The sequence below is a fragment of the Fundulus heteroclitus genome, unplaced genomic scaffold (genome assembly GCF_011125445.2).
Source record: "Fundulus heteroclitus isolate FHET01 unplaced genomic scaffold, MU-UCD_Fhet_4.1 scaffold_37, whole genome shotgun sequence".
NCBI classification, from domain to species: Eukaryota; Metazoa; Chordata; class Actinopteri; order Cyprinodontiformes; family Fundulidae; genus Fundulus; species Fundulus heteroclitus.
In genome coordinates, this window is record NW_023396781.1 from 1,971,758 (window position 1) to 1,984,204 (window position 12,447).

Genomic DNA, 12,447 nt, shown 5'->3' on the forward strand with positions numbered 1-12,447 from the left:
TGAATTTTGTGAGTTTTCTTGCCTTAAGCGGTTATCATCAAAACAGATAGAAATAAAAACTCGTTTTTTAATTTGATTAAAGACTTAAAAGGACATTTTTGACGATATTCCAATTTATTGAGACGCATCTCTTCTGAGGGAGTGAACCGGATTCATGTAGCCGCTCTCATTGCCCAGCAGTAGAAGAGGACCTGAACGCATCATACGACGTGTCATTTCCAGCTTCCTTCGCACTTCCGGCTTATTTCCCCCAGTGAGCCAGAAAGAAAACAAAATGCGTTAGTTAAAGTTCACAGATGAGCTGCGGTTAGTGACAGCTTGGTTGCCGTGAGCCCGTGGATTTCACCCAGCGCTGGATTAAATGTGTTTGTCCTGGACAGAAAGCTAACATGCAGTTCTCTCCCACCAACGGAGATTTCACGTTCGTCTCCTCTTCAGAAGCGGAAGGTATGCTACATGGGAACGGCTAGCAGGCCCCAAAGAGAGCCGCCAGTCCCAGCAGCAGCAGTCTGGCTCTAATTTACCAATTTGTGGTTGCGAGTTGGACCGAAGAACAGGCGCAGGACGACGCTGTTAAATCTCGATTTTATTCGTGTGTTTTGAAATGTGAACGCTTCTGCTAGTTTAGCCAAACAGATAGGAGGGAAAGCAAAGCCGTAGGTGAGACAGGTATTTGGTTTTTATTCATATTCTGAGCCTATTAAAGGAGTGGCTTTCCCCCATAGGTCTGGTCCCAACCCAACTTCCACTGTTGTGTACTTGTGGCTTCGCAGTGACGGGATGCAGTTCCGCTTCGTCTTCTTTTCGCAATTCTTTCTTTGAAAATAAATGCTGAAAATATGTGCAGAAATGACGAAACGTTCGTAAAAAAGTGCATACATTTTATTTGGATCAGAGAGGTGCTTTTATTTTCTTGCTTTAGTTTGAACAGAGGGATCTCCTTCAGCTCATTCTAGGGACAAATAACAATGTTGTTATAATGAAAGTGACTCCCAGGCCTTCATTGCCCACTAAAACTAAAAGCTAAATTAATTGAGAATAAGTGGTCTCCACACATTTAAAACACTTTTTTTGCAGTTTGACAAATTATCTTTCATAGATCTTATACAGTCTGTACAGGTTGGCATTGGCTCTAAGATGGTAGATGAAAAGTCCCTTATTATAAATAAGCTCACGCCTAAATTGTATTTTGAATAATGTTTAATATCTCTGAACAATAACCAAATGAAATGTGCCAAAGCTGGACCATATATAAATAATGTGTTAATATTTGTTTATATTCTCATTTGAACAAGTGATTGGTGACCTGCCTGTGCAGATTCTCAGTTATCCGGGTCATTCCAACAGCAAACGGGCTTAAATCGGAGGCAACCGGACTTTAACTCAGTTCTCTCTGAAAGCGTTTCGACACCTATCCAGGAATCTTTGTCAATTCTGGTGGCTCGCAATTAAGCAACCTGCAGTTGGTGCACTGCTGTTTTTATCACTGGTTGAAGTGATTGGTGAACTGTACTCTGCTTCCTGATGCATACAATCAGTTTTAATTTGGCATTTCAATGTTTCAATCCACATTCTGCTGCTTTTTTTTGTTATTTTCTTTAAAGACACCATAAGTCTGAAATGATCCATATTGTCCACAGACCTCAGTGGAACCATCAGCACGCCTGATGTTAAAGTGAAGATGGCCAGCGACAGCGGCAGGGATCCATACGCCACCACCTTCCTGAGGCAACGGGGCTATGGCTGGCTGCTGGAGGTGGAAGAAGATGACAATGAAGAGAGCAAACCTCTTCTGTAAGCATCTGCTTTAGGGAGTCTTATATTTAGCAGAAATCTATTTTTAGGAATAAGAAAAATATGCCATCCAATCAACTGGTGAAGATTGTCAGTCATCCAGGACATGGCAAATTCAAAAAAGGCTAGAAAGTGAAACGGCCCATGGCAGCTGTGGCCACTGTGTAGCTTGCCACCGTCAGTGTATGACTGAATGGGTGAAGGACTGTTGTGTGAAGCGGACTGGATAAAGTTATTTACAGGTCTTTTACTAAATGGAGAGTGAGTAGGATAGGTATGAAGTTCTCAGACGGGCAGAAACCTAAAGGAAAAGATAATAGCTTTTCTGTGTGGACCTGAAAAACAGCTTGGATTACATTTTGTGTGATCTAGAACAACTCCTCAGTTTTTGCAACTGTGTATACTAAGAAAATCCAGCAGAATGGTTTCCCTTGTGAATTCAGAACAATGTGTAGGAGCAATCCTGTTGAGTTAAGCGCTGTTTTTTCTTTTTCAACTCTGACTGCTCTGCTGTGGACTGCTCATGTTAAACTTTCTCAGAATTACTTGAAAGTAAAACAAATCAAAACATCAGATATGTGTGGGTAACAGTCTAACAGCAGGGAATTGGTGCTCTTCAGCTGAGCTTTTCCAGTCAGTATGTGTGCATTTCTGTAAAGTACAAAACAAGCTGGACCCATTCTTAAACCTCTGCGTACAATATCCTCTGTTTGGGTGTGGATTCTGCTTTCTCCATTAATATAACCAGATCTGAACAGCAGCTATAGATTTTACAGACACATGCACACTAGGCCAAATGCAGGTTAAATACAGTTCCATTTCATTCAAGTCAGAATTGAGGTGGCTTTTTGGCTAAGGTAAAACCTGCTCATTCCTTTCTCATGTATTATTCATTTAAAAAAACGTTGATTTGATTATGATCATACTATCTGGAATTGTATGTCTTTATTGCTTATTTTCATTATTCATACAACAACTGATTGTTTACAGAGTTCTTTCCCCTGAACTTTAAACTTTATGTATCAATCTGATTATTCCAATTGAAATTGGACTCAAGGACCTGAATTTGTAATGTATCCCTCTTTTTTTACATCTATCTGACCTTTAGCCAAGTATTAAAGCAAATATTCCATTATTATTGCCTCATTTTCTATGTGAGCAGGGAGGAACTGGACATTGACCTGAAGGACATCTACTACAAGATTCGATGTGTGCTGATGCCCATGCCCTCACTGGGTTATAACCGGCAAGTAGTCCGAGACAACCCGGATTTCTGGGGCCCTCTGGCCGTGGTGCTCCTTTTCTCCATGATCTCAATCTACGGACAGTTTAGGGTGAGCAGAAGACTTGTGGCCATTTGCTTGGGTTTCCCCCACTGTCATATAATCCTGGCAGGCCGCCATGCTTTACTTGTACTCCACCCATCCCCCGCCCGCCAGCTTAAGTGTCATTTGTTTACTTGAAATGCTCGATTTTGGAGAGCAACATAAAATGTTCCTATCAGGGAGTAAACCTCCATAAGCTAACGTGCTAGCTGTTATTAGCTTGACACATACTATGGTACTCAGCAGCTCCCCTCCATTGAGCTGCTTCACGCAACGCTCCTCGATCAAAGATCATACAGGATTCCCGTTGCTTATTCCCTTTTTTGGAAGCAGAAATTAACCAATGCTCTCTGGAGTTGGAGGTCATTTTCCTAGTGCTGATGTGTGACTCCATTGTCCCCTTCACACGCAGGTCGTATCTTGGATCATCACCATCTGGATATTTGGATCACTTACCATCTTCCTGCTTGCTCGTGTTCTTGGTGGCGAGGTAAGTCCCGCCACCCCCCCACCCCCACAGCTACACAAACACATTTCCAGCATGTCTAAGTTCTCATTTCTGTCTTGTGTAGGTTTCTTATGGCCAAGTTCTTGGAGTGATTGGATACTCCCTTCTTCCTCTCATTGTCATAACCCCTCTGCTTTTAGTGATTGGGGGGTTTGAAGTGGTGTCCACATTAGTCAAAGTAAGTTGTATTTTGTAAAACACTGTCTTAATTAAGACTATTAATTTGATCCATTTTTACAGGTTTCATCTACATTTGTCTAATTCAGATGATTAGTCAATTTGTTTCTGTACAAGTTTTCTCTTCAGAAACAAGGAGTCATTATTTCACATGATGGCAGCACAGGAGGCTGCTGCCAGCCGAGGCTGTCGGCTCATTATGTTTGTCGTGTTTTTGTTTGTGCCATCACCACTCCAAGCTCTAAAGCCGGGTATACACTGTACGATATTGTCAATCGTTGTGCTTAGATCCCGCTCAAACTGTACAACGAAACCATAGGGTTTAAAAGTTCACAGCTCATGATATCTGTTCTCACACTCTATGGCCCAAAGCTCTGATGAGACCTGACTGCTCACACGTCCAAAAACCACACGTCGGACTGAGCGCCGTAGAGAGATGGCGCTTCTTGGACTCGTCTATCCGGAAGCCAAATAAAAACAGTAGAGGAAGAAAAAGACTGAAGCGTCAATGCAGACTGTTAAATATGAGGCTCACTAGAACGGAACACATTGCCTTGGCAATTCTATGACTTGTTCCTCCGTAGTTTGACTCCGTGTCACACGTCCCGCCGCTTGCTTCTCTCCACTCGTATATTTTCGTCTGAGAAGAAGAAGAAGAATTGTCTTGTTTGCACGTGTGCAGGTTGGGGGAAATCGGCTCATAAACGCTCGTATGTCTGCTTAAACAGCAGTATGCGCTCACGATCACATCACATGGGCCAACTGAATTTCAAACATGTTTGACCCTAACGCGACCCTACGATTTCTGATCGGGAGGTGGCCCCTCGTTACCCCCTGTATACTACACAGTGCAGGACGCACGATGAAGCAGAAACTCGGCCGATCAAAAAAATTCTCGCACGAGTAAAGAATCAGCACAAAAAGGGCAAAAAAAAAAAAAAAAATCATACAGTACGCCCAGATTAATCCAGTATGGGAGAGCTGAGCTGCTGGAACTGGGGAGAACCCCAGAGTTTATGGCTCGCACCGACCACCAAACTGGACTTGATCCAGCTCAAACTGCAGCGGTCAACAGAAGCTGAGACGAAGACGGACGCGTAGAAAGAGATGGGGCACCCGGGGCAGACTGCAGACCTGGCTAAAGGCTAACCCACACAGACCAGCTCTGCCCAGTCTCCTCCAGCCCAACGTCAGATCTATCAACAACAAACTGGATGAGATGCGGCTGAGGATCGCCTCACGTAAGATGGGCAGTTGCGTAACAATCTTCATGGAGACGTGGCTTGACGACAACATCCCCAACGGTGCGATGAAGCTCACAGGGCGCTCTTTGCTTCGAGCTGACCGGACTAAAGCTGTGGGGAAGAGCAAAGGTGAAGGTCTGCCAATGTATATTCTTGGTTCATAGCTACAAAAACAATCGGGTCCTTCTGCTCCCCCGATCTGGAATATCTAGCAGTGAACCCTCAGCTGTGGTGTTATTATAGCATGCATCTAGTCTAAAGCTAATTGACAACCCTGAAGGCGCTATACTGTTTCATCAGCAATCAAACAAATGGTAATCCAGAAGCAGCCGTTATTGTAACTGGAGAATGGAATCAAGTAGAAATAAAAGCTGGGCTCCACAAACTCCATAAATTCATTAAGTTACCAGAGACAACAGTATATTAGATCAGGTCTAATGCAACATCCCAGGAGCATATAAGGCTGCAGCAGCGCCTCACTTTGGGTTGTCAGATCACATCTCTGTGGACCTGATCAGCTTTACAGGACTGCTTTGAACACACTGACTGAGAAGTGTTTAAAGAGGATGCTGATCTGAAGTTATGCACATCATCTGTGCTTTCCTATATTCACTTCTGCACTGATGCTGTCCTACCCACAAAGACAGTGTTTCCTAACCAGAAACCATGGTTAAACAGCACATTGTGGTCACTGCTGAAGCCTGAGACACAGCATTCAGATCCGGACGACAGGTTTGCCTACAGCAGGGCTAGGAGTGAGGTGAAAAAGGGCATCCAGAAGGCAAAGCACAGGTAGAAGCAGCGCATCAAGGACCACTTAAACAGCAACAACCCACATAACTTGTGGAGAGGCATCAGGATCATCCCGTACTATAGGCCCAGCGAACAGCAGCTCAGCAATGATCCAGCTCTCCCTGACACCATAAACAGCTTCATCACACACTTTGACTCTCCAAGCAGCAGAGGGTCTGAACACCTTCCTCAACCATAGATGCAGCATCAGCCTCTCATCCTGCAGCTCCGGGACAAGGACGAGGTGACCTCCACCTTAAACAAGGACAACATCAACAAGGTTGCAGGTCCAGGCATGGTGTCAGGTTGGACGCTAAAATCGTGTGCTGACCAACTAGCTGGGTTTTTTTTTCTGGATATCTTTAACCTTTCCCTGCAGCTCTCCATGAACCATGCCTGCCTGAAATCCTCCATCGTTGTGCCTGGGCCCAAAACAACCGTCACCTGCCTCAATGATTACCATCCTGTTGCTCTGACCTCCGTCATCATGAAGTGCTCACAGAGGATCCTCCTAAGATTCATCAAGGCCGTCATTCCTGCTGGCCTGGACAGCCTGCAGTTCACCTAAAGACACACTGGAAAAAATGGCTATATTGCCTCCTCAGTATAGTCACACTCTCCAGGTTCCTGCTAATGAGCTGATTATTTGACTCAGGTGTGTTGGATCAGGGATACATATAAAAGTTGCAGGACACCACCCTTGACGACTGGAGTGTGGCACCCCTGGTCTACTTTGAGAACCGATCTACAGGGACGCTGTCTCGTTGGCACGTCACATGGCTCTGACTCATCTACAGCATCCCAACACCTATGTTAGGTTGCCATTTGTGACCTTTGCACAGTTCTTTACCTTGAAGGTCTAAATTTATTGCACATGACATAGATGCTAAGGCATTCATGTCAATTGTAATCTGTGTGCATTCTGAGCCGGTGTCTGTCTCAAAAATGTCCTATGGTAACCCATGACAATAAAGATTCTTGTTATAGCTACCCCCTTGTGAAGCTTTGAGAAGTCTGAATTCTAAGTATTTCTGATTTGTGTTTTTATGTTTTACACATATCACATGTTTGGGAGATTTTCACCTTAAATGGAGTGTGTGAGCTGAACTTTATTCTATTAATTGAATCCTCGCACTTGTTAAATGGGCTTGATAGAAGGCGTTGTCTAAATTGTCAGTATACTGTTTTGTTTTTTTTTTTCTGCCATTGATTACTTAAAGTTATTTAAGTCTCTGCTCCGTCGATGTATCACATGCCATGTGTTCTGTTTTGCAGCTTTTTGGCGTGTTCTGGGCTGCGTACAGTGCTGCTTCGCTACTCGTCGGAGATGAATTTAAAACAAAGAAGCCCCTTCTCATATATCCCATTTTCCTATTGTATATCTACTTCCTGTCACTGTATACTGGTGTGTGACTGGATGAGTTGGAACTGCAGACCTGGCCATGGACGGCACCTCTGGGTCATGGGGGGAAACATCACAACTAAACTTGGAGCTCTTTTTTAAGGTGTTTTTTTTTTTTTTTTTACCCTACAACTCTAAGGAGAGAGGATTTGGGAAATATATTCATTGTAAATAGTTTTTTCCCCTTCATTGTTCAATAAAATTAAATCTATTTGCAGCTTGTACCTTGTTCTGGAGGTCTCTCCATCAGTGCACTACTGTCCCCATATGCCTAGAATTGGTTGTATTTTGGGAATCTAGACATCATTTCTAGGATTATTGCAACCTCTAAACATGCTTTACTAAATATTTCTGTGTGGTGGAGGAAAAGATGGGTAAGAGACTGGAAAACTGGATTCCTCACAGTTAAACTGATGCATTATGGCAAACGTCCATTGATACGGTGCCTTGTTGTTTCCTGTCATCTTCAAAGTACAACATAACCACTTTATGAATAGTTACAGTAAAGGAAGGCGGAGCTTGTGAACTGATCTTGTGTGTGTTGACTGGTCACTAAGTTATCTTAAACAACTGACATTCCTTTTCAGAAACATTAAAGTAAACCTATTGAACATAAATGAACAACAGTTGTTAAAATGAAAGAAAATGATCACTGAACCATAAAACAATTCTAAAAAATACTTGTTAATATTGGTGAAAACAATGGAACACTCCCAATATCAATTCATTTAGTGTATTAAAATGTGTAAAATCTTTGGCACAGATAGTTTTAAAACCAGGTTAACTAAAGACACCAATCAATCAATCAATCAATCAATCAATCAATTTTATTAGTCAACTGCAATTTGCATTACAATCGAAATTTCAGTTCCAGTACAACCGTCCATCACATACACTTAACAAACATTTTGGGGGAACGATTGACTGAGGCCTTGCGTTGCCAGGAACACACACAGTCGGCCGCTGCTACATGAGCGCAAGCCGTGAGGTGCGTTCCCCAAACTGCCCCAGACCCCGCTTTACACGGGGTCCCTAGGCGCTGCCTTGAAACTCTCGAAGAAAGAGCAACAACATGGGGGAAAGAGGGGAGAGAAAAAAAAAAGGGGACTGATATCAGATTTAAACCGTTTTTTTTCTTTTTTTGGGGGGGGGTTGTACATTAACATTAAATAAAGTAAACAATGTTTGAGGAAATTGTAAGAACGCAGATTTCCAAGAACTAACTATAGACAATTTTATTTGTCAACTGCAATTTGCATTGCAATCGAAAATTCGGTTCCAGTACAACCGTCCATCACATACACTTAGACATTTTGGGGGAACGATTGACTGAGGCCTCGCGTTGCCAAGGAACGCAGCCAGTCGGCCGCTGCTACATCAGCGGAGCCGTTAGGTGCATTCCTCCAAACTGCCTCAGACCTCGCTTTAAACGGTGTCCACAGGCGCTGCCCTTGAATCTGTTGAAGAAAGATTTACACAGAGGGAGTGGAGGGAGATAAAAAAGACAGACAATTTATGTTTTCACACATAATGTGAAGCATCCGACAACAAAACTCATTTGCACAAGAAGCACAATTAATTACGAGACACATATGCAGAAAGGTAAACATTTGAGACTGGTCGGGTGCAGTTTGTCTGTATGTGTGAGCATCAGTATGTGTGTCTGGGTGAAAGTTTATATTTCTGTGGGGCTCTCCAGAGGCCATTTTGTCCTTGGTCTTATCTGGCAGCCAACAGTGCAGAGAAACCTCCACAGATGTCAGCAAGGAAGGTGAGGGGGAGGGGAGGGAGCAGGGGATTTGTGCAATGTCGCCATGACAACTCAGGGGAGAATTTGATAGTGGGAAGTCTGATTTGAAAAACAGAATCTGTTATGAGAACAAGCTGAAACCAACTTTTCCTTCAGCTTTAGAGTCTTTTCGTCGCTGTCTCCTGGATCCAATTCCAATTGATGGGCTGGTTAACGTACACACTTCCAGGTTTTATCCTATCTCACCTCTGTGTACCTAACCTGACAACAGCCAGCTGCATGTATCGCTCCGCCTAGCTCCACTCACATCCATCTGGGACACCTCCACAGGAATTGCCTTTATTGAAGGCTGGGCCTTATCAAAACTCCTTGCATATGATTGGATAAGCCACTTGTCTGTCATCTTTATCGACGCGCTATTTCAACCAGTCACACCGAAGCTAACCCGTGACGCTGATGAGACCGACGCCGGAAAAAAAAACCTTTTTATTTTTTTTTTTATGTGTTTGCGACTCTAGTGCAGGGTTTCCCGCAGCGCTATCTTGGCGAGGCGGCCGCGGAAAACGTGTCGTCCACCCCCCTCCGCTACGCGAGCCGGTCCGCGGAAAACGTGTCGTCCACCCCCCCCGCTCCGCGAGCCGGTCCGCGGAGAAAAACTCATCCACCCCACCCGCTCCGCGAGTCGGTCCGCCTCACATAAGCAACTTCCTGCGGGAAACACTGTAGTGGCAAGCGTTTTATTGACAGTGAGCTGACAGGAAGAGGGGGGAAGACAGGCGGCAAAGCGCCGCGGGTCGGAGTCGATCCCGGGCTGACCGCGTTGAGGACTAATAGGCCTCCCAATATGGTTCGCGCTAACCGCTAACCGCTCCGGGGCGCGTCCGCGTACGCGCCCCGGAAAACAAAACTTGCCAAATCCGGTCGGGAGAAGGGCGAAAACATGGTTTCCACCAACAAAAGCCTTCAGAGCCGTTCTCTGATGTTCTTTTAATGAAACAATATCAGATAGATTGGACAACACGGAAGAAATAGCAGCATCAATGCTAAACGCTTGCTTCCTCGATGCGAGCCGCCATTGTTGTTGGAATCTCACGGTGGCTTCTCCACTACGTCACATCCATGAAACACCCGCCCTGCGTCCTGATTGGCCAGACCAAAAATTTGGTTGGGGAAATCACTTTGAATGAGCCGTGTCCCAGATGTATGTGAGTGGAGCACTGAGCTATATTATACACTGGAGTGCTAATCACCGTCTGTTTGAACGAGTCGCTTTGAAGCCACCAGCCGCCATATTGGTACTCCCTATTTCCCTCCAGTAACTAGGGAATATGTGCGATACAGCATCAAATAACGAGGATTTTCATGTTCAGGGCGGGCTTAAAACTTTTAAAATCTGAAATGCCATATACTTTTATGTTATGTTCTAAAACTATCACATAATGAGAAAGTCATGTGCTGAAATATTTTGCATTTTATTCATTTAAATATATGTATTTAACATTTTTAAATATATAAATAACAACATACAAAAACATATATTTACATATGTGTATACATATATATACATATATACATAAACACATACTTATATAGACATATATATATATTTAATATGAATAACATGTAAAATATTTCAGCATCTAATTTCCTAGTAGTTGATAGTGTTAGTACATCTACTGACTGTATAATTACCTGTGAAACGTTTTCACGAAGCCAGAAAACTGCTTGTTGTTGCAACCAAATCCTGTGGGATTCTGTGAGAGTAGGGAGTAGCAAGATGGCGGCCAGTGACTTCAGTTTTTCGGCAAAATCAGCACTCCAGTGTGTTATATAGCTCAGTGGAGTGGAGCTAGGCGGAGCGAGACATGCAGCTGGCTGTTGTCAGGTTACTGTGTACCACCACCACAGTCAGCTTATCCAGCCTACGGTTCTGTTCATTCATCGCCTTAGTGATCACGTCGACTGCCGCTGGCAGTCTCATCAAGGCCATGTTGACTGCCAGCAGCTTCTGAAGGTGTTGATACATTAAAGGCATACTATGCAACATTTTTCAGTTAATTAATGTGTTCCATACCGTTTTGGATGATTAAATGAGTCATTTCAGGTCAAACAAAGGTTTTCTCGGCCGCCCCGGTCGGTCTGTGGGGGAAATACCGCACTTGCAATTGCAAGAGCTCACGGCCCGCACTCACAGGCTCAGAAGTCTCGTGCAAGACCGCGAGAGTCGGTCTCGCTTTACGGCGAGAACTCCATGTGTTTTTGCCCTGCCATTCAATATATGCACACGCGAAAGCAACAAAGAACCGCGTGTTAACGTCAAATAAACATGCAAGCATATCGAGTTTTTTATTATTATTAATATTATAATTATTATTATTTTATTTTTATTTATTTATTTGTATGTTGGCGAGGCGGCCGCCTCGCCAAGATAGCGCTGCGGGAAGCTTGATGTTCATACTTTCTCTGTGTTAGTCATTGTTTGTACTGCCGTTTTTTCCACTTTTCGTTGCGTTCGCCTGTCTGCTAAGCTCAAAACAACCGCGCCTGGCTTGATGGAGAAACCAGAACAGCTGAGCATCTTTATGACAGTGCACTTTTACTTTCGCCCTCTGGGGGGAGCCTCGCTGGAAAATCAACCCCGGTTGCATAGTATACCTTTAAATATCCTCCGAGACTAAAAAAGAGGAATCCAAGTATCGTAAATCCGAATAAGTAGACATCTTCAAAGTCCTCAACAGTAAGAATTGAGAGGCACACCGTGGACCATTTCTCCCACGGGTCCAAGATGTATCCCGCAAAAAAAGTTCCGTCGGGACAGGCACGCTCCCCGGTACGGTGGCCGACAGGTGCAAACGCCCTGCAACTTCAGAAAACACGTGCAAATAGGCAAAAGACGAGCAAATTAAGAAACCAACTTCATTAATTTGACAACAGTTACTTCGACTGCAGTCATGTCTTGATGACATCAAAAGGTAGATGACTTTAAATTTCCTGCATTTAAATTCTGACAAGACAGAAGTTGTAATCTTTGGACCAGAGTCTTCAAAAAAAATAAAGTTCTTAATCAATCACTTAATCTGGATGGCATTAACTTGGCCTCTGGTAATAAAGTTAAAAATCTTGGTGTTGTTTTTGACCAAGACATGTCATTTAAATCCCATATTAAACAGGTTTCCAGAGTTTCCTTTTTTCACCTCAGGAATATCGCCAAAATTAGAAACATTCTATCCAGGAGTGATGCTGAAAAACTAGTCCATGCATTTGTTACTTCAAGGCTGGACTATTGTAATTCTTTACTATCAGGAAGTCCACAAAATGCAGTTCAAAGCCTTCAGCTGATCCAAAATGCTGCAGTAAGAGTTCTGATGAAAATCAACCAGAGGGATCATATTTCTCCAATTTTAGCTTCCCTTCATTGGCTTCCTGTTAAATCAAGAATAGAATTTAAAATTCTT

General features: G+C 43.5%; 1 protein-coding gene across 1 annotated transcript; it reads left to right on the plus strand.

The window, feature by feature from the left end:
• Positions 1-213: 213 nt before the first annotated feature.
• yipf4 (Yip1 domain family, member 4) lies at positions 214-7,772 on the plus strand. Its single transcript, XM_012852775.3, has 6 exons — positions 214-447; positions 1,641-1,794; positions 2,957-3,128; positions 3,532-3,609; positions 3,692-3,805; positions 7,116-7,772. Exons 1-6 carry the CDS (start codon positions 390-392, stop codon positions 7,251-7,253), a joined length of 714 nt encoding a protein of 237 aa, XP_012708229.2. The 5' UTR covers positions 214-389; the 3' UTR covers positions 7,254-7,772.
• The last annotated feature ends 4,675 nt before the right edge of the window (positions 7,773-12,447 follow it).